Raw genomic sequence first — 23,174 nt, 5'->3', positions numbered from 1 at the left:
TTTTTCAAAATAAGTAAAAGACTACTCATGTTTCAGTATATTCACATAATTAACCAAGATATGTAATACAATAATCAAATATCGTAATAGATAGATAATCACTAAATTAAGATTACATTTGATTACTTCTTAATTGAATAATTTAACGCGTTTGTTTCTGACTTTTGATCACATATCTTTTTTCCCGCCGCGAATTAAGTTTCTCCGTTATCACTAAAAAAACCAACTTATTATAACGAGTGGATGGTTAGAGCAAGTGTTGACTTCATGAGTTGGTAATAAAAACGACATGGGTCCGAGTCCTTCTAACCCTTCTTTTTTACTTTTTATTCGTAATTTTTTTCTCAGTTCTCACTCAACATTAATTTTATAAAAGACGTTAGAATGTTCCGCCGCGCCAAATTTTTTCTGAATAATGGGTTTGACGTTTAACTTTTTATATTTATGTGGCAAGTGTCGTTTGATGCTTTTGGTTTAAAAAAAAAGTAAACAGCAACATAGCATAGAATTGGGCCTTGGCCCAATGAACATAAAACTAGTTAATGTTATTACTTTAAGGCCTTAAGGGTCACGTTATAGATGGTATTATAGACTATAGTCAGCTCGTTTAATTGGTTGGTTAGTAGATTTAAAAGCTCTATAATTGATTTGTGTTTGTGGTTACAAAATTCATTGATATCCCTGTAATTTTTGTAATTTTCGTAATGCATTGTTAATTTTTTGATATATCCTACAACTAAAAATATATGTGTTAGTTTTAAATATAATTCATAATTCATAATTATAAACCATAGCTATAGTCATAAGTCTCTTTTATGTAAGTACCTGTCAATAACTTAAGTAAAATATAAGATACTAAATATATATGATTCCTTAATCATGAAAGATGGACACGATACCACCTATCCAAACTCACACACATTTTCATTATCCTATAATAATTACATCTTTCATTTTCATTATCCTTTATGATCTATTGATCTTCAATCATTCACATATGTTTCCTATATATATGACTGCATGCACATCAATGTAACAGTGAAATTTATGTAATGTCAAGGATTGATATTTCCACCTTTACTTTTACTCCTTAATGAAAAGTTTAAACAAATATCTTGTTACAACTTATCAAAGGGTATTACTGGAAAAACTGCATCAAATGATGGTGGAAGAATAAAATTGAATGGTGGAAGTATCACCTATAATGTCAACATATTAGAATATGGGACTGTTAACAGTTACTTGATTATATTTAGAAAAAGTGATAGAGATTGACTGTTAACAGTTACTTGATTATATTTAGAAAAAGTGATAGAGATTGACGTAAGAAGCAACTTGAACATAACATTGAACTTCACATGTTTAATACGACATGACATAAAAACAGCAGTTAGCTAATTAATTCATCAATCTGAGTTCAGGAAAACACATAAGAAAGGATATATCATTATATTTCAACCGTCAAATTTGATTAAGACACCACAATCGTACGATAAGTACTTGTACTGTACAACTACTTAATGAACTGTTATGCTGGATTTATCAAATACGATGGAGGAAATGAAGTGCTTCAAGTTACACCAAGTTTATTCACTGACTAACAAATCAGATTTGCTACAACATTTGTTCCAAATTCTGTAAAGAAACCCGTTTTTTGTTTTTTTTTGTTGTTGTTGTTCTAACCTCTAATATATGGTTATGTGCAAGTACAACACATATTTATAGAGAACAATCTTGATTGGTGATCATTATTACATTGATGATGCTTTAGCAAAGCTTGAAAATCTAGAAGACTCATCTTGAACTAAAATCTGTGGGTTCCCCTGCTCCACCTGCCACATAAATTGCCAAAAAAGAAAACAAAAAACATCATCTTTTTAGTTAAATGTCAAAATCATATATAATAACTAATTTAAAAATTTTGGACTAAAACATTATCCATCTTGCTAAAATTGTTTAAATCCGTTATCCACCGCCCGTTTTCTCATGTTTGCTTAGTATATTCAACATTAACATGCAATTATGATATAATTGATACAGATTTACGAAAAGGAAAAGAAAAGTCAATTTGATGAACTTACCAATACTCCATGATCAAGAACCAGTACATCGTCCATATGTAGAATTGTGGAGATGCGATGAGCGATTGTGATCACCGTTAACCCTCTGCATTCACTAGATATGGCCTCTTTTAGTTTTGAAGCAGTTAGAGTGTCTATATTTGCTGTACATTCATCCAAACATAGCACCTACATAATTTAACACTATTAAGACTTGTCGGAACACGAGAAAAGGTTTAGAGACGGCAATTTCAACCCATCCACATATGATAATATTATGATAATAGTAGGATTTTGCTAATGACAAGGAATGTCTTCACGTGCATAAATTAATTGTACAAATTAGAAAGTGTCGCTTTCATGTAAGAAGTAAGTAACCGTTCAGTACAACATTTTAAAACACACTAACGACAACCATAAGGGTTGTCGTTAGCATAATCCAATAAAATTAAAATAATGGAAAAAAGCAAACAGGTCTAATGGGCTGAAAGCCACATAAATGTAGTTTTAATGTATATAAGTTTTTTAAGTAGATTTCTGCAAAGGTATGATTGATTGGAAAAGTTAAAGTTTAGTATTCATATTACTGTTATAAAAGTTCTAACCATAGTGGACTTTAAAAAGGCGCGTGCAAGGCAAAGAAGTTGTCGTTGCCCAACTGAAAATGAAGTTCCCGACTCTTTAATTTGCATATCTAGTCCCCCTGCGGCTCGGACCTCCTCCTCGATATGACATTTCTCTAGAGCTTTCCAGATTTTGAAATCATCACTTAGATTGAAAGGGTCTAAGTTGTCCCTGGATATATGTATCAGATATCGAGTTATAATATTTACAGTAGCAGCTTATGTTCCTTATCACACAATTAGTTGTGTCCAGTTTTACCTTAAAGATCCTTTAAAGAGGAACGGAGACTGCGGAACAACGGCAAATCGTGACCGAAGATCTCTTAACGAAACCTCTGATATGTTTATCCCATCAACTATGATTTGTCCTCCACATATCGGGTTGAGACGGAACAGAGCATTCAAGATACTAGATTTCCCTGCGCCCGTTCTTCCGACTATTCCTACCTGATAAAGAAAACAAGCTCAAGATTCAAGGTGGCAATTTCAACCCAAATGCTTACTGATGCGTCAATTATTACCTTGTTTTGACCCGTTGACTATAATGTAGTTATGACCATTAAGAACAAAATGATACAATTATAGTCATACAGGAACACATGAGTGCATACAATGTTATTTTCCGGTGTAGATATATACAAACCTGTGTTCCTCCAGTAATTCTCAAACTAAGATCACGTAATGCAGGAGGCAAAGACGGCATATATCTTAGTGTTACATTCTGAAATTCAACCGTCCCTTGAAACGGCCAATCTGCATTCAAAATCTTGTGCCCTTGAAGTTCTTCTTGAGGGATGTCCATGTACTATAATGAATGTAATAATCAAATTTCATTATCTAATTGTGATAATTTAGTAACATAAGCAATTTGGAAAATAGATAAGTCAACTAAAGGGTCAAATCATTAATGTTCAGACCTGAAGAACCCTTTCGACCGAGACCAATTCTTTTTCAGTTTCAGTGAAGCTTGTCAAAAAGCTCCCCAACAACGATACAACTGGGGTAGCATAAGAAAGAGCTAAACCAACCTGTTTACAAAGTTTTCAAACTTAAAATGAAGTCTTCAAACATTATTATTATGATTATGATGATTATATCATATTATTTAATAATTAATAATAATAATAATAATAATAATAATAAATGTATAAAGGGACTTACGAGCCCTGGGGTGCCTAGATTGACTGGAAGGTATCCATGAGATCCTAGAACCGCCATCACCGCAATATACGACACAACAAAGGCTGCCAAAAACTAAGGACATACACAAATTACTTATTTTTTTAAATGTGCTAAAGTAAATATCACAACAAATATATATTTTGTTATTGGCTCCAAGATTAAAAAGGAATACCTGTAGGCGTAAAGATAGCCATAGGCTTGCTATTATTTCTGAATATGATGTCTTCTGATACATCTTTACGTGCTCAGTGAATATCGTGAAAAAATAGTCCTGTGTACAGATGAAGAGCATTATTTAGTTCCACGATTTAAAGTAAGAATGGCATGTCATTATGTAATGAATCTAAAATCGTTTAGGTTTGACTATATGAGTTAGTTAAGTACTAATATTTTTATAGAATTTGCATACAATTAAATGTAAAGAACATGTTTAAACATTTATATCTCAAATATTGATTAAACATTCACCTCGGATTTAAATGCCCGTATAGTTGATGACCCATCAAGTATCTCTGAGAATGATGCATATATGGGTGATCGTGATACGCTGTCCAGCCTTCTTAATTCACGTGATGTTGACCTGTAGTAGAACTGAGCAATGAAATAGTAAGGGGTGTTTGGTTATCAGTTTCATACTAAGTACAAATCAATTATCAACTGTAATACAAATCACTTATTTACTCCATTTTTAACTTCATTTGAGATACTTTTATTTCCATGTAACTCATACCTGCACTTTGCTGTAGATATACCAAAATGGCAGTATAAGAAGTAAGAACATGACCTATCCATAAACAAATAAAGCATTGACCAAAGTTGATAACAATCCAACCATAAAAACTATAAACTATATGTAATGATGATTTTATTACCTGCACAAATGACAAAATAATAACAATTCCTAAGAGGCCAACGAAATTGGCAAGCAGAATATTGAGAATAAATGGCAGAGAATCATCAATTGTGTAAAGATCTGAAGACAACCTACAAACATCATCAATATGTACATTCGTAAATAAACAGTGAGCTGATCTTATTCAAGGCATATTAATAGAGCTAGCAATTTTTGACCCATTTACTCATGAACAGATTAACATGGGTCATCTATTATTTCTAGCGGGCAAATTGGTAAAATAAACATTAGTGTAGCTACGAGGAAACAACTCAACTGATTCAAAAGTAAATAAATAAATGGAAATAAACATAAACAGAGTAAAATATTGGACAACTGGTATGCTGGGTCAAATAAACTTGGCCCATTGATTTCTACTCCGGCACATTTCAATTAAGCAGCTTGCAGGTTGTCGCCTCGGGATTAGTCTCTGCTCGCAAAGCGGGTTGGAAACTCTGGCCCGAAAAGGAACCAAAAAAAAAAAAAAAAAACAAACGGACCGCTTTGACACATTATCTACCTGTTAAGTATTCTTCCACTTGGAGTCTGATCATAGAAGGCAATGGGTGCATCAACAAGCTTTTTCAATAGATTATTGTGCACCTGAATTGCTGCACGTAAGCCACCGTATGCGAAAGAGAACGCTCTAACTAGAGTAAGAAAGGAGTTTGCCGAACAAAATATACATAGTATAACCTGTCATGTCAATATATACCGGTCAACACCTATTTTAAAAAGTTTATTTGAGAGTAAAATCCTTTTATCGACAATTATTACCAGATAAAAGGATGTTGGATGGTTCTCGAGTGCTGCTGTATCAACCCAAAAAGACAGCCAAAGATCATTTCCATTTCGAGTAGCTTGCATTAAAAGTGCTGATAAACATGTAATAGCTGTAATGTACCAACCAGCGAATGCTGCATAATTCCTGCACAATATGAGAAAATAGATGCGGTAATTGTTAGGAAGAGAGGATCGCCTGGACGTTGGGAGACACAAATTTGAGAGAAAATAACTCTATTACTCACAAGAATAGTGTTAACACCTATTTCCTTATGAGGTAAGGCTTAGTGTGTCAACAAGATATTAGAAGTAATCTAGCTTTAGGAGGACGGAGTGTTGCCGATTGATTTTTACCCTTGGGAAATAATCCCTGCAGACCCGGTTCACAAGTGTAGAAACTTGTGGGGTGGCTTAATCAATCTGCCGTCCGTAGAGTGTAAAAGTGCTAGCCGGATGACTTCTAGTGAGAGAAAGTAGAGAGAGAAATAGAAGTGAAGTCTCAGCTCTCAAAGTTGTTAAAATGTCTGAACTGTGTAAAATGACGACCCAAGGAGTCTATTTATAGTGTCAGATCCACCAGATTTCTCGGGGACACGTGTCAGATGATGGTACGCTCTGTTACTTGTGATCCGAAATTTACGCTGAAGGTGGCGTTCTCCGGCCAGGGCTTACGCGCTAGGCGGCCTTCAGGGCTTACGCATGTCGGAGCAGCCTGGACAGCGGAGAACGCTGGACGGATAACTCCACAAAACTGCTGTTTTCAGTCTTCCTAATGCTACTTTTATGCAACCATTATGCCTTTTATGCGTGTATACGATAGGATACACCATTAAGTCCCCCAGTTTAATGACTTAAGCGTTTGAAAAATGATTAAGTTGTTAAACTTTTGATAACGCATGTCAAACTAGCCTGTTCACTGCCCATTTGCATCGGGGAAAACATTATAGGCATTAAATGTAGACGAATTTTTCTGACGCTGTTATGATTAATTTTGCACGGTTGAGATCCCTCACGCACCTCCAGCTGTAAAAGTGTTATTTCGTACCCCACATTTAAACTCACCCATACACGTGTCTTAATCGTGGCCATAAAAATCCTATATAAACCGTCATAACCCTTTTACCTTCATTTTTTACCTTTGCCAAGATCTGAAAGGCATATTTCTCCCCAAATCTTCATCGCATTCTTCAATTTTCAACTTTTTAAGGTTTAGCATCTTTCCAAGGTCAGTTATACTTCATCCTTTTGCTATTTTCTTCTTGTTGATATCTTTTTACTGTATTATCATGGCTTCTACTCCAAGTACTGGCCAAGAACACGCAAAGCCTTCTTCGTCAAATACCGCTGACATTCCAGAAGTTAGCACGATGGCCTCATCATTGACAAGTGAATATTTAGATGGTTTAAAGATTGCCTTCCGTCATCTTAATCAATACAACCCTGTTCTTCCCACCAACAAACAAACTGCTGACAACCCTCCTGATGGAAAAATTACTTTATACGCCTTACAAATTACCCACGGCAACCTCCGTGTTCCCCTTACTAATTTTCTTCTTCGCCTTCTTAGATATTATAAGGCCTGTCTTAGTCAGATGCATCCACATGGCCTTCAAAAAATCATCCTTTTTGAAATGTACTGCAATGCTATTAATATAAAGCCTCGCATTAAAGTTTTTATCTCTATGTTTAGAATTCGCACAATTAGTGACTGCTGGCTTACTATTGATAGTAAGCGAAATACTCATTTTGTTGGTACAAATAGAGTTTCAAATTTGAAGGACTGGAAAAGTCCATTTTTCTTTGTTGATGAGACTGTTATTCCGGAAGAGTACTCCGTTGTCCGAGAATGGGGTGCTATTGATGCTGGTGTAGGAAAGGGTGTGAAGATTTCTGCCGCAGAGCAGCGGATAGTAAATAGCTTGAAAGAGCTCCGCTTTCCGCCCAGATCATACGAAAGGTATGAGGGAATTCTTGTGCTGTGCAAAGTGAGTCAAGAATGGCCGAGCACTTTTGTGCCAGTACTTCGTGAGAAAAACTAGGGTAGGATGTGATATGATCATCCTATTATATATATAAATGTGTTTCTACTGCTTGTCATGTTTGCTTATATTGCTGTTCATGTTCAATTTTTGCAGCCAACTCCGTGATGCAGGTTCGTTCTGCTCTTTTATCCGTTGATCTTGATGATGACGTGGAGGTCACTACTCGTGACAAAACGGCTGAAGAGCTAGAGGCGGAGAGAGCTGCAGCTGAGGCTAAAGCTGCTGCTGCTGAAAAGGGGGAAGAAATCGTTGTTAGCAGCTCGGACAGTGAATCTGGATCTGAAGAGACAGACACTGAGCGGACAGCGGACGACACCACCACCGCCGAGCAGCAGACATCTGGTTCGGTTGATATCACGGGTGAAACAAACCCCACCCCCCTCCAACCCAAAAGACAAGGAAGAAGAGCATAGGCTCTAAGAGGGTAAAAAGTACAGAGGGGGGCCAAAAGCAGAAACGCGGAAGAAGTATGTCCATTCTGCTCTTTCTTGATAATGCACATGTTTTTTGCTTATAACTGTTATGTTTGTTCATAATGCTAATTTGTTCTTGTTAGTGATTTTAGCAGAATCTGATGATAGCCAAGGGAAGGCTACTGAGGGCGGTGAACGGGTGCCGGAGGAAAACCGTGAGAGTGAAGGAGATAAAACACTAAAAACTCCGGACTACAACTTCACTCCCTTTAATGAATCTGAGTTTGAACAAAGGATGGAGGACGATGCCTCTTACCGTTCTCCTCCTCCCAACATTGGGAACCCTGCTGTCACATCATCAAATGTGCAAGTGCCACAAGTTCCTGCTCATGTTAGTACGTTGCAGGCACTCATTGATTATCCTGCTACTAAGAGCAAAGGTTTTGCAACTGCTCTTCAGGTATTAACGATTAAATCATCTGTATGCCTGTACCTGCAATTTATTTATGTAATCTTACAATATTTAATCATAATATTTTGCTGTTGCAGAGTTGTGTTATCCCTGAGTTGAAACCTCATTTAAACGCTCTCCGTTCTGAACAACTCAGGGAATCAACTGCTGCTACTCACTTGCTACTAACCAATCAGCTGGAGTCCGTCCTGCAACTGCAGGAACATCAGGAGTCTATTCTTGCTTTAGCCCGTAAAGATATAGCTGAAGGTGCAAATGCTCGTAAGAGAGCTGCTGATGCTGAGCGTGCCTTGAGTGACGCTCAGAAAACAATAAAAGCTAAGGAGACTGAGCTAAAAAATGCTCTAGATGCTGCTACTGCCCTGCAAGAGGAGAAAGACAAGTTGGTGGATGCTGAAAAGAAAAGGGTTGAGGAAGATCAGTTGAAGATTGCTGAGTTGGAAAAGCAGCTATCTGCAGAAAGGGAAAAGTCTGCTGGGCTTCTCCAGAGGGCGGAGAAGGGTGAGAGCAATTTTGCCGAGCTTAAGAAGGGTATACCGAGTTTGATAGCGAAGGTGCTTGGATCCAGTCTTGTAGGGAATCCCTACAATGATTATGTTGATGCTATACGCACCCATGCTATTGCTGATGTGACAGACAAATTAACCAGACGCCTTGCTCCAAACACGTCTCTCCCCGCTGCTATTACGAATCTGATGCCTCCTGGAACCCTGGAGAAGGTTGATGAAACTAGAGACAGATTGATTAATCTGAAGATAGATGTTTATGATGAAGTATGCAGCAGAGAGGAGTCCTCTGCTCAGGATGTGCTCAATGTTAAATTTTTATAAATTTCTAACCATTTGATGAGCAACCGTTTGTAATAAACATTGATAACTTGAATGCCACAAATATACGCTTTATTGTAGTGATTATGCCTTGCTTGTGTGCTTGCACCAAATACTTTAATGTTTGTTATGTATAACGCATCTGCTATGCACGAAGCATATCATAAAATTTTATGTACAACTGTGTATTGTACAACTGAACAAAGCATTTTTAAGGTAATTCGTTTTTGAACGTTGTGCACTGTTAACTTCTGTCAAAGGAATAACACATGCAAAATTGAAATCCCACTTTACAAATATTACGCCTTCACATAATTAATAGGATATTTAAAGTATGTTACACGCCTTCCATCATCAAATTGATGAGGAATAGTTATGGAGTGTTCTTTGAAGAATGATTATAAAATAATCTTTCCGCCGTACGCCTTCCGTCATAAAGTATATGAGGAAGAATTTTTTGAAATATTACATAAATATTAATTATGAGTTAGTGACTTGTCCGTCATACGCCTTCCGTCATAAAGTATATGAGGAAGAATTGCTGAATATTTTTGCCTTCATATAAAATATAGAACTTCGTTCTGTGAAGTAAGTTTTTTATAATGTTTGTCATGACAAGTATCTGAGTTTTGTATCATGCCTCGGTGCGTTCTAGTAAAACTTAAACGTTTTCTAGCCGATCCCTTGTGCCTTTTGCTGGCCGGCACAAAAGCTTCCGCCATCGGAGGTATAAAAATACACTCCTTCTGTGGGCAGGATATAAATGCAATGTTCTACATTTGTCACGGGTAGCACTTTGTTTAAGAAAAATATAAAATTTATTGATCAGTACTGAGCAATACATAAACGATTGATGACGAATTTAGGTGGATCAAGCCTAATTAGTACATCATGAATGTTTAGTGTATGCTTATTGCGAATACATGCACTGTAAAAATGACCACAATGGTCTACAGTAAATTGATACACGTTGCTCTTCAGAAAATGCTAATCAACTGCGTTTATTGAAATGATAAATTCTGCTCTTGATAAAAATGATAACAAATTGTTTCTTCATACGCCGAGCGCCCAGCGCTGTCCGGCCCAAACACTTGATTATGGAATGAAAAACTCCTGAACCTCATCTTCCCTGAACAACCGATTTCTCCTCCTCTGATTCATATTGCCTTCTGGTATGCTTGCAAATGTGGATCGTTCTCTTGTTGGTGCCACATACTGTGAGTGTATGGCGGCTACTCCGTTAGGAGTTGGGAATCTGATCTCTGCATGGGCCGTTGATGTTATCCCTCCAAACTTTGCTAACGCTGCCCATCCAAAAAGGACATTGAATCGTGAATTACCATCCAAGATAGTGAAATCGATTGTTTCGGTTCTTAATAGTGGAAATGTTCCCAAAACGACCTCCAAACGAACTCTTCCCATTGCATTCACTGGCGCTCCTGTTAGCCCTGAAACCTTCAAACTCGTCCGCCTAGCTCTTACCTGCACATGCCTTGGAAAAGCTTTGAAACAATGCCAATAAATGATGTCAGCCTCACTGCCTGTATCTGTGTAAATATGGCTGATGAACTTGTTTGCAATTTCTGCTGAAATGACCACTGGCTGAACAGACAAAGCCCAATTTTGAATTGGTTGAAAAATAATTGGAGCATATCTCCAGCTATCAACATTGTTATCCGACTGCTCACCGTCCTCATAGTGACTTCCATTCAACCACACCATTTTGATTACAACGTCTGGAGTTGACTCACGCTCCGTGATTCGGTTTCCGTACTGATTTCTGTTATCTCCTCCACCATGCTCTTCCCTTCTTCTGTTATCTCCTCGACGACCTCTTCCACCATCATTCCTTTGCCATCCAAATTTCCTACGAGGATCATTCCTCCTGTATTGTTTGCCTGGTAACAGGTGGTTTAACTCTCCTGCTTTGATTTTTGCGATGATCTCTCTCATCAGAGATTTGCAATTATCTGTATCATGACCCCATGCTTCATGAAAGTCACACCATAATTCACTTTTTGGACCTTCTCTTTCTTCCATGGGTGCCGGCGGATTGAAAGTGGTCCGGATTGGTTCAGTGAAAAGAATCTCTTTTGGAGTTTTAGTCAGCGCCATTATCAACGGATGCCTCTCTATTGGCCTTCTATTGTGATAAAATTCATTGGGATGGTTGTTGCCTCTCCATCAGCCATTGGAATTGTCATTCCTCCTCTGATTTCTGTCAAAGTACCTCCCTCCGTTGTGCGGTTTGCTACTGCTGCTGCCATCAAACTTATTCATCCCCCGCTCACCGGCTCGAACATGCTTCTGTGCAACTTCTAACGCCTGATGTAGAGTCTTTGGCAAGTCATACCGTAACGCATGAACAAGTGCACTAAACCGTCGCTGATCCAGACAAAAAATAAAACCAGATACTAGCTGAGATTCTGGACAATCAGGTATCTTCTGTGCTTCAAGTGTGTATCGCTTCATGAAATTACTCAAGGATTCATTGTGATGCATTGTGATCTCATGTGCATCAAGATGTGTCAAAGTACAGCTTCGAAGGTTTTGATACTGCATAACAAACTTTGCACGGAGGTCCAAATAACTAGTGATGCTTCTTGGCGGCAAGCTAGCAAACCATTCCCTTGCCATATTCTGCAGCACCATTGGAAACATATGACAAGCTACTTCGTCATCCCAATGCTGCAACCTCATAGCGCCTTCAAACATGGTGAGGAAATCCTCAGGATCTGTTGTGCCATCATAAACTCCAATTGCCGGTATGCCAAGATTCCTAGGCAACGAATAGTTAGCAATTCGATCAATGAAACACTGAGTGGATTCTGCCATAGCTGGTGGCTTTGTAGCTTGCTCTCCAGTAATAAGGGCGAAGAAATTATCTACAGCCACAGCACGGACGGCGGGCTGCGCTAAGCGTTGCTTATATTTTGCTGGAGCTGTCTGCTTAAGGATGTCATTCAAAAGCAACACTGCCTGCTTCTCTGACATGAACTCATCTTTGTCAGTTTCATCATCAGAGTCATTATTATCATAGCTCAGGTCATTATCATCCTCAGAATCATCAATAAGACTACCCAGCTTGTCAAGTAGCCTTGATAACCTGTATTTTGATATAGATTGCCTTTTCATGATTTGCTTGTCTTTGCCATCAGCCATCCGCCGAAAAGGTATAAATGATGGACATCGCCGTGGTTGCATCAATGGTCGTCGCTCTGGATTAGTAACAAAATTTGGAAGTCTTTCTGCACTTTTGGTTGTCGTTTCTTCGAGCTGGCCTTTTCTCCGAATTAGTTGCCAAATGCTTAAGCCTTTCTGCATTTTCAGCAACTGTTTCTTCAATCGTACCATCTAGTGGCGGAACAGGTACATCTTCAACAGTTATCATGTCGTCAGTTGATGGATTGTTGACTGCTTCAAGTACAAATGGAGCTTCAGTTGTTTTTGTTCCTTTTCCGTTTCGTGTGTTCTTTGCATTAGTGGATGGCGCCATTGTTAACACCTATTTCCTTATGAGGTAAGGCTTAGTGTGTCAACAAGATACTAGAAGTAATCTAGCTTTAGGAGGACGGAGTGTTGCCGATTGATTTTTACCCTTGGGAAATAATCCCTGCAGACCCGGTTCACAAGTGTAGAAACTTGTGGGGTGGCTTAATCAATCCGTCGTCTGTAGAGTGTAAAAGTGCTAGCCGGATGACTTCTAGTGAGAGAAAGTAAAGAGAGAAAGAGAAGTGAAGTCTCAGCTCTCAAAGTTGTTAGAATGTCTGAACTGTGTAAAATGACGACCCAAGGGGTCTATTTATAGTGTCAGATCCACCAGATTGCTCGGGGACACGTGTCAGATGATGATACGCTATGTTACTTGTGATTCGAAATTTACGCTGAAGGTGGCGTTCTCCGGCCAGGGCTTACGCGCTAGGCGGCCTTCAGGACTTACGCATGTCGGAGCAGCCTGGATAGCGGAGAACGCTGGACGGATAACTCCACAAAACTGCTGTTTCCAGTCTTCCTGATGCTACTTTTATGCAACCATTATGCCTTTTATGCGTGTATACGATAGGATACACCATTAAATAGATTACACGAGTATTTACAAAACTCTAAAAAAAACTCTCAAACTCACACACACTATCTAGGTTGTGATTACACTTCTCTGAGTGATTTGGGATGATTTACAATGAAAGTTTGCATCTCTATTTATAGCAAAAATTCTATGGCGGTGAATGGTGTGAACGAGGAAGGTTGGCGGAAGTTGGCGGCCGTCATCGTGTTCAAGTTTGCTACTTCCATACGCGTTGTCAATGTCGGCAGCTTTGAACATCTAGATGACGGCTGGAACAGAGCCATCTAGATGATGGCTGGAAACCACTGGAAACCATCAGTAATTTGAGACATTTTTACTTATGACAAATGTAAATTCCATTTATCTCTAACAGGTAAACATCCATAAAATTAGCGTAGTACGGTAGAAATGATTAATGGAACACGGACTCACTTGTACACAGTTGTTTCAACTCGGCCTTCTTTCCTTTCTTCAATCCTGATAATGCTGTCATCGGCATTCATAATATCGATACATTCACTCTCTGCCACTAAGTTTTCGGTTACCTTCGTGCAAGTATTTCCAGTTTCTACTCGTGTTTCGGTCTCGTAAGAGACACTAACTTCTTCTGCTCGTAAAAACGATGCGTATGAAGAACTGGTACAGTCAACTGGACTTCCGACCCATTTCGCTTGCCCCTTGTCCATTACAACCACTGTATTTGCAGCTAATATTGCCTGTAAAGCATAAAAGAATAAAAGATAGTCAGTAGATATAGAGATGGTCAAAACAGGTGGCCAGGTTGACCCAAAACACTTTCTTCAAGTACTTTAACCATTTAAATAATATGTCAAATATCATATTATATCACTGCAAAAGGTATGAACTTTGGGCGAATTTCACCCATGTGACCCGTTTCCTTATAAGCTACTTTTTGTACATGTCTGACCCGTTTCCTTATAATCAAATGGGTTAAAAATCCACATTTAGCTAGGACATCTAGTCATTACCTGAATATTATGAGTGCAAAGGATGCATGTTTTGTGATGCATAAAAGGGCTAAGGATGACATTAGATAAAATCCAAGAAGCCACTTGTGCATCAACTGCACTAAGAACATCGTCCAGCATGACTAAGTCTGATCCATGATATACAGCCCTGTTCATATCGCCATTTATATAAATCTACACCGCAGAATAGGTAACCACATACACATTATTTAAAATGATATTTGCAATAAGAATCGACTAGGTATCGACACCTGGCAAGGGCAAGACGAGCCTTTTGTCCACCTGACAGGTTTAATCCTTTTTCTCCAATATACGACATATCACCTCCAACCATAAGTGAAACATCTGTTTCAAGGGCACACGCCTTTAAAACAGCAGAATATCTGTACAAGAAAAATAGATCCAACTTGGTATATTATGCTTGTTTTCTCTGTAGGTGGAAAATTTTAACCCATCTACTTACGAACGGGTCAATTTGGGTTACGTATACCCTCTTTAGTCAGTTCCCAACCCATTTTCCCAACTCCATATATCACATATCTTTCTTTCTCCTGTTTATTAAACTGAAATTGTACATTGCCTATTTGTACTTTATTATAAATGATAAAAAAGAACTATTCGTGTGAAGAAAAGAGCAGTACCTTATTGGATCATAGTTCTGTCCAAATACAACATTATCACGAATGGTGCCAGAAAGAATCCAGGGAATCTAAGCTCCAAATAAAGAAAAATTAAAACTTAAAAAAAAGGATTCAAATGAAGTACATCATTTAAATATATATATATATAAAATCAACCTGTGGGACATAGGCGACGGACCCACTTGAGTATACAGATCCCTTAATAAGCTTCATTTCTCCCAGGATACAGTTTAACAAGGATGATTTGCCTGAACCAACCTGCAAACATGTGTGAATAGGTCACTTGCATTGCTTTAATTCAAATGTGTCAAATCAATAGATGAAGCTAAAATGTAACGGGTCAAATGGACAAAAGGGTTAAAAGTCACCCAAATTGTACCTCTCCAATAACTGCAACCAGAGAACCCTTTGGAATGGCAAGATTGACCCGATTCAGAATCGGCTCCTTCACTTCCTCATCACTGCTTGCCCATGCACAACAAGCATCTTTAATGTCAATATCCATTTCAATAGATGATGAACAATAACTTGTTGCCGATCCGTTAAAACGTTCATGCTCAAAGCATGACAGAAACTTGCTTAACCGCCTGGTAGATATAATTGCCTATCAGAAAAAAATGTCAAAATGTAACATAAAGATTTCGGTTTATCAGAAAGAAATATCTAAAAGATGAGTATGGACAAGTGGGCATATATATACCACTCACGTCAATCAACCCATTAATGACCCATGGGAATGAATTTAATGGAGAAATCAAATTGTTAAATAGAGCAAGACAGGTAAAAACCTGAAAAATAGAGGAACATAAAGTTAATATGAAAACTACAAAGAAGTTTATGAACAAAATAGATGTGTTTTATACCGTTGCAGCATCTAGTTGATTTCCCATCATTACGTAGAGTCCAAATGTGAACAAAGAAAAAAGAGTGGGTGTTGTTGCCCAAAAGAATACGCACCATGCATCTAAGTACTTCCTCGTCTATAAAAAGAAGTCAAGCAGAAAAATTAATTGCATTTCAATGTCAGGCATTAGAGGTGGCTTGATGGGCGGGTTGTGTAACATGTCAAGAGGGGTAATATTCTATACGGATGGTTAGGGTCCCCGAGGATATATTAAACCATAAATAAGTAGTTTTAATAATCCAATTTTTGAAGAAGAAAACAGATTTTGATTATACTTTATGAATTAAAATGCATTTTCACTGATGTTGGATCAGTTTGACCCGTTGGAAGTACAACATGACCCATCAACCCGTTAACAAACATAAAGAGTTTGGTAGAGAATTGTTCTTACTGATAGATATTTGACCTCTAAGGATCTTGTCTTCATCAACCAACCACTAAAAAGAAGCTCCCAACCGTACATTTTCAAAGTGCGAATATACGTTAATAGTTCACTGGTCCTTCTAACCCTGTGAAAGTGTTACATGATCATTTACTTATGAGCTTCATCACTGAAAGTCCCAAGTACAAATTTATACAAAGATGATTATTATTTGGAAAGATGTGAGTTAACTGTTTTGCTAGAAACTATGGCTAGTTTGGTAAATGTGCACACACCTTTCATCCTTTTGCTCCATCATGTTTTTAGTTGCAGTGGCAATCAATTCAGCTATCCATTTATTTACTGTAAAACATTATAGATGTTATCAGGATTAAACCTGGGTTACAAAGATATTATGCATCATAATAGTATGAAACAGAGATATAAATAATATATATTTTGTCATCATACTTAACACACTGTATTTATAAATATTTATGATAATTTCGGGTCAACTTGACCTGGCCCATTTCAACCCGTACAAAAAATTACTGTTGTGCAATGCTACCCAACCCACCTATTTTGCTATTATATGAGTACACTCTACCTGGTATCAATAAAACAGTTATTGTGATTCCAGCAACAAAAGCAAACTGAACTTGTGTATATAGCAGATACAGCGCAATTCCAATTTGTAATGGCAAGCTGAAAGGTCCAACGATTAAACAAAGTTTTAGATGATCGAATCAATACAAGCCTCTGAAAAATTACTACTTTATCATACACATAATGTCCTAAATTCTAATGAACGAAAAATCGAAGCAAAACCTCCACATGTCATGAAAACTATTGCACATATTGACGGTTCGATCCGCATCTACAGACATGAATGTTTGAATTTCTCCCTCGGAAAACTTCGATCTTTCAGCTAAGCTAACATGGAGGCACTGAAAAATGTACGAAGGGAAATTTAATGGTATTTGTAATAAATAAAAATCTCTAAAAAATAATGGGAGCATACTGTGAAAGAAGTACAAGGTAAACATAAATTTAAGGATCAATTTCAAGATAAAGAAGGTTTAAATGTTCACTTTCTATACACTCTAGCTGCAAAAAAACATAATTTAAACTAAACGTGGTTGCTTTTAGTTTAGTTAGCCATATACTCAAAAGGCCGGATCACAATATAGTTCAAATTCATATACTTTGTTAGCTTTCAGTTTGTTTTTCATTATTACCATCTTAAATAACAGTCATAAGACCAGATGACCAAAAAAAAGACAAGAAAGAATTACCTTTCGAAATATAATAGTCATAAGACCAGAACGTAGCTTTAACTTCAATTTAGATAGCCGAAATGTATATTGTGTATCAAGAAAAGATCTGCACCATCAGAATATAACCAACATTACAATAGTGACAAGTTTATTTACAATACCTTAACATCTGAAATAGTTACAGTAATATGCTAATAAAGAAAATAAGGTATATGACTAATAAATAATGAAACATGAGTTCCCATTAGTGAGTATCTGAATAATTTGGGTAATTCGGAAGCAATCTATTGTCACCTGTTTGAAATGAATCACATCTTACTCAAAAAATAATACTCCGTAATGCGTAAATATAGTTATTAAAAAGTTGCAGCAATAGTATAAACTTACTTCAGAATGGAAGTCAAGCCGAGGGAAATGGCAAGAAAATAACCATCAAAATTTCCGGATCCTGTTTTTAGGAAGAAAAAAAAACTGGTTCTAAGTACATATTCAACATTATTTATATAGCTAATATAGTATGTCACATTACAGTCAGGACATACACAAAAATCACTTATTTATGCATGATGGATTAACAGCTATTGACCCACCGATTCTAACATCCGATGTGTTTAGTACAAGCGACGGGCCAACAGGTCTAAACTCATAAACAAAGAAGGTAAGAAAAGACATTATACAGACCGAGATATGTCTAATGGCATGTACAATAGACATTATCCTTCCGTAAACCAAAAAAGTAAAAAAAATAAAAAAAGGAACATATGTAGAAACAGTAACCTTCTTGAAGATACTTGATTAGCATGTTAAGAAGCAAGGGTCCAGCAAAACCAAGACAATCATTTAGTACCTGTATATTATTTAGAGTATGAATGATAAATAACATACATAGCTGACAGTTTTTTAGTTCAGTATAACTAGTCATCGATCTCAACAGGCTACCAGCATTTCATTTCGGTCATTTCCAGCTAAAAAGGTGACTTTTTTTAGTTACCATTTTGTCCTTGAAGTTGTAAACAGACCTAAATACCCCTGATGAAGTGTTCAGTAGTACCTTTAACAGGCCTAAACACATATAAGGCCATCCATACGCATGGCAGATTGTCCAAAACAAAGAAGGATGAGAGTGATCATGTCTTCTTTGATCTTCCCAACAGTTCAGCAACGAATCATGACAGAACAAAGGATCCATGTCAATTGGTAGTTGGAGCAAATCATCAAAGTCAAGCTGTTTCTTTGCACCGTCTTCCATTACCGAATTTATAGAGCTGAATGTCATTACATTTAAAATTCTCGCAAGAGGTCCCTTAATTAAACAGGCAAAGAAAGACAGTCAGACACATAACATACCTTATTTCAAAGTAGTGGACAATCGATAGTTGGAATTAAGTTACGTATTTTAAGTTAATGAAAGAATAATTAATACATACAGGGTTTAATTGGACATCGTCTTCAATGCTCATTTCACATGAAAGCAGCGATTCTTCCATTGAACTACAAGATTGTCAGTTGTCAGTAAACTAAGTCCAAACAAGATTATAACTAGCACAAAATTAAAAAGACAAAATTTTTACTTTAGGGACGATAAACATTTGCAATATAAATTGTGTACAATGGAAAAACTAATGGCATGATTAACCTGTTACTTCGAGATGCTTGCTTCATTCGGATGATATTAACTAAAGTACCAAACATAACGTCCACCAAAACTATTATGCTCTCATTGATGCAACTATAAACCTGTAAAACAAATTAACTTAACTATCTTTTTTCATTTAACTTATTTTCTTTTTTCAATGAAAAAATTAAATCAGGCAACGAATCTGACATCCAATACACCACCTTTATGATGGTTGAAACTTGAACCCATAACCATGAAAAATGTACCATTATGTATATGAAGATAAAATTACCTTCAAAGAAGAAAATGTTGCTTGTAAAGTTGGGATCGCTAAGAATGGTTTCATAATCCACCAAAAGCACAAGACACGATTAGTTGAGACAGATAACCAGCAATCAAACCTTGAGAGTAGATGCATGGTAGCCTGCAGTATACACCAAAAAAGTTAATAACATAAAAATTTTACAGTGTAGCCAAAAATAGATTAGTTTCAAAGTTTGAAACTCCAATTTGGACGAGAAATTTAAATTTCAATCATTTAAAAATTTTGCCGGAGGAAGTGCCCTCCTTTATCCAAAAAAAAATAAATAAATAAATAAATAAAACATCAAAGCCTTACCCAGACTAGGAATTGAGATCCTCTCAGGAGCCACTCGTGATATATAGCCGAATGACCCTTTTTTGTGTTACGCAATAGTATAATTATATCAAAACATGCTATACATACCCCAATGATCGGTAGAACAAGCAAAAAAACCCTTTCATAGTGAAGTATCTGCAATGGACTACATATCATGAAAAAAAATATATATACAAACTGACACGATCACATCAATAGATATTACATGCATTTGAAATCCAACTGTAGATGCTAGTCGAGCATTGGCATCAATGAGATTGGCTGGCAACTTAAAGTATGTAATCAGGTGATTGGATTTATGATGTAAATCAGATTACTCTTGATGTTATGCACCAAATAAGATTAGAAAAGATATTATGCACCAGAAAAAAATAAGGATTTTTCTGAAGGAGAAAAATAATACTCCGTAATTGTTTCCTGAAATCTTTTAATTTGTACTCCCTTCGTCCCAAATAATTGTCCCATTTGACTTTTTTGAGTCTTTTGTCTACAACTTTGACTATAAGTATTTCGGTTTGTGTTATATAATACTTGATGAAAGTTATATCAATAAAAAGACAATTAAAAACCGAATCAATTCATATAAATTTCATCAATTATCGTATAATACAAAACGAAATAATTACAGTCAAAGATGTAAACAAAAGACTAAAAAAAGTCAAATGGGACAATTATTTTGGGACGGAGGGAGTAAATGATTATGATTCTTCCTATGATTAACTTAAAAGCGATAATCATTCATTACGTACCTTTATACGTCCCCTTGAATTCCTTTTCATAAAAGCAAGCACAACAAGTATGACTAAAGTTATCATACTTGCTCCGAAACCTAGTACTGTGAGTCTTGTTAAGAAAATGCAAATCGTAAGTATAACAAAAATACAACTATATGCATTAAAATAGAAAAGAATTCTTAACATATATATAAAAGGATATATGTTGCTGAAGCATCTTGAAATGCCATTTCCATCCAATATCTGATACAAGATAACAGAGTTAAAAAATTTATACAAAGATCACCAAATTGTGAACAATACTATAACCTAAAACTTGCAATTCTGTTAATTATCCATAAGAGTTAAAAACAGAAATTCATCAACTACATTTTCATATACTGTAGTATATCTAAAGTATACCACAACTCAATAAATGAATACACTCTTAATGTCATCTTGATAGCATGATATAACAAACTAATTAGATTAGACTAGATTTACCATCTCAGTCATTGTAATTTCGCTATTATTCTACTATAACCAAATTCTTAATAGATATCTACATAATCCTTCAAAATGTATGCACAATACCACAGTTTGCAATTACAAAGTCATAATTTCTAGAAAACATGTCAAGTATCAAATTCATTTTACTCAGATTTATGTGGCTTTACCGGGTTATCCGGTGACCAGCACCAAACCTTGGCTAGTTTTGAACCTGACAACTCTTGTAACACCACTCACCAGTTAGGAGAACAGAGGATAACGGACCCAACCAGGTTCAACCAAAATTTCAATAACTAGACTTCTAAAACATTATATTGTACTCGGTATATTATTTGCAAATTAACTGACTAATAATAAAAGTAAACTGAAATATATGTAATGCTAAAAGTTGACAATCTATTGATGCTTACTTTTCTTATATAAATTCTGATGATTAAAGGAATTATAAGTTAATTTAAATAAAGTTTAAAGTATGCTACGGGATATACGTTAGCAAAACCCAGTTTATTATCTTAAGTACTTCATCAACAAATTAATATAATAACTAAATATAGTCAAAGTCAATCCCAACTTGAAAACCAAAATCGGATACTAAAACACTTCATTCTATACACAGTATCTACAAGCAGCAATTATAAATAGGATTTTTCTATTGTTAGCCCTTAGGCTATACTTAAGAAAAAATTTCAAGCTTTGATGATTGTACATTATAAGTAGTGGGGTGGTTATTTGAGGTGGTTTTGAGTTATGTACAAAAAAATTATGCATGTCCAAATGTCTTAAGCATTTAGAAAAATCCATTTAAATATACATGTAAATACAAATAATAATTATCAATACAAATATTAATATAGGAAACAAGGAGTGATGAATTTACGTACATGAGGAAAACTAGGGCAGATTAAATTCAGGAATTTCATGGTAGTGATTATACGTACTCCGGTGACGGCGGTGGTGACGTTAGGGAATAAAGGTCAGTCGGTCAGTGGAGGTTTGATTTTCTAAATATGCAGTGATGGTGAATAATTGGTGATACTTTACTGCAGCTATTTGCATCTCATGCACTTTTGTGCACTCACGCCTTTTCCGTAAGGTGGTGACGTCATGGAATCATACTGACATGTGTCATGAAACTATTGGATCCTTGACTGCTAAATACTTAGTCCGGAAGATATGAATTAGACCAACTTAAACCGTATTCTTGGTTCGGTTTTGAATAAAAATGAGACATATATTTTTATTCCGGATATAATAATTATTTGTGATTTGTGATTTATAATTGAATTATTTTATATTTTATATTTTAGTTTTATTGTGTGTAGTAAAATTGTTATTAATTCACTATGTGTGTTTGGATACTTTTATTTGTAGTAAAAATGTAAATGTAAATATAGATAACGATAGACTTTAAAGTTGTTAACATACTCAAAATTATTGTATATCTACATAAGGGTCACTCTAGAGCAAGGTTGCAGAAATCGGTTCTCGGGGAGTTCTTGGCAGGGTCTTCAAAACGAGAACTCGGAGAACTCGGGGAGTTATCGGCAGTTGACTTTCGTTGACTTTTGAGATTTTATCGAGTTTTTTCCGAGATTTGACCGATTTTACCGAGATTTGACCGATTTTTCCGAGATTTGACCGATTTTTTTGGAGATTTGACCGATTTTTGGTCGTTGACCGATTTTTGACCGATTTCAAAACGAGTTCTCGCCAGGAATGAAATTCCGAGTTCTCGCCGAGTTCTCCTGATTTTTGCAACCATGCTCTAGAGTAATAATTACTACTTGTTATGTACAATATTTTCTGACGTGGTAATAGCTCATTAAAAAATTTCAATAATAGATTGAAAACTTCATTACAATAATATAACTGTTTTGATCCATGAAACTCTTAAATTACACTCGATTTTGTTGTAATATGAGGAATTTTAGGACTACTTAGATAAATCAAGTCCATATGATATGAAGGTCATGAGTTTAACACAACCTTCATGTCCATTTAGCATATAAGACCATTTGTAAAGCAGACAAAGTAATATTGTGGGTTCCTACGTGGAACAAATCCCACGCCCTCAAACCCGCCTAACGCGGGGTTGGAATTGCTTCATAGGTATGCGTTGGTTGCTTTCCAACGGGAGAAGCAACGGTCTTCGGTTACACGT

General features: G+C 36.3%; 1 protein-coding gene across 1 annotated transcript; it reads right to left on the bottom strand.

Moving 5' to 3' along the window:
* Positions 1-1,511: 1,511 nt before the first annotated feature.
* Positions 1,512-22,016, bottom strand: LOC139894115 (ABC transporter C family member 13-like). Its single transcript, XM_071877318.1, has 36 exons — positions 21,895-22,016; positions 20,727-20,767; positions 20,540-20,627; positions 19,770-19,925; positions 19,443-19,574; positions 19,169-19,269; positions 18,960-19,023; positions 18,584-18,835; positions 18,310-18,379; positions 17,920-17,980; positions 17,551-17,638; positions 17,084-17,202; positions 16,863-16,960; positions 16,552-16,618; positions 16,286-16,403; positions 15,854-15,970; positions 15,698-15,778; positions 15,370-15,594; positions 15,147-15,248; positions 14,991-15,058; positions 14,601-14,732; positions 14,350-14,497; positions 13,793-14,076; positions 5,535-5,685; positions 5,278-5,453; positions 4,738-4,849; positions 4,596-4,649; positions 4,334-4,456; positions 4,038-4,136; positions 3,845-3,937; positions 3,601-3,711; positions 3,327-3,488; positions 2,943-3,130; positions 2,666-2,855; positions 2,082-2,249; positions 1,512-1,832 (listed from the first exon to the last, which is right to left on the bottom strand). Exons 1-36 carry the CDS (start codon positions 21,931-21,933, stop codon positions 1,752-1,754), a joined length of 4,359 nt encoding a protein of 1,452 aa, XP_071733419.1. The 5' UTR covers positions 21,934-22,016; the 3' UTR covers positions 1,512-1,751.
* Positions 22,017-23,174: the final 1,158 nt, after the last annotated feature.

Source organism: Rutidosis leptorrhynchoides, chromosome 2, assembly GCF_046630445.1.
Source record: "Rutidosis leptorrhynchoides isolate AG116_Rl617_1_P2 chromosome 2, CSIRO_AGI_Rlap_v1, whole genome shotgun sequence".
In the NCBI taxonomy this organism is placed as follows: domain Eukaryota; kingdom Viridiplantae; phylum Streptophyta; class Magnoliopsida; order Asterales; family Asteraceae; genus Rutidosis; species Rutidosis leptorrhynchoides.
The sequence above is the reverse complement of the archived record's forward strand: the minus strand, read 5'-3'. Positions and strand labels throughout refer to the sequence as shown.

What these genes read in the sequence shown, in the direction of transcription:
- LOC139894115 (XM_071877318.1), bottom strand. Translation starts at nt 21,933, where the DNA reads ATGAAATTCCTGAATTTAATCTGCCCTAGTTTTCCTCAT. An exon ending in CAACATTTTCTTCTTTGAAG is followed by an intron (nt 19,270 to 19,442) that starts GTAATTTTATCT and finishes TTTGTTTTACAG; the next exon opens with GTTTATAGTTGCATCAATGA. An exon ending in ATATCTACAGCAAAGTGCAG is followed by an intron (nt 4,457 to 4,595) that starts GTATGAGTTACA and finishes TTCATTGCTCAG; the next exon opens with TTCTACTACAGGTCAACATC.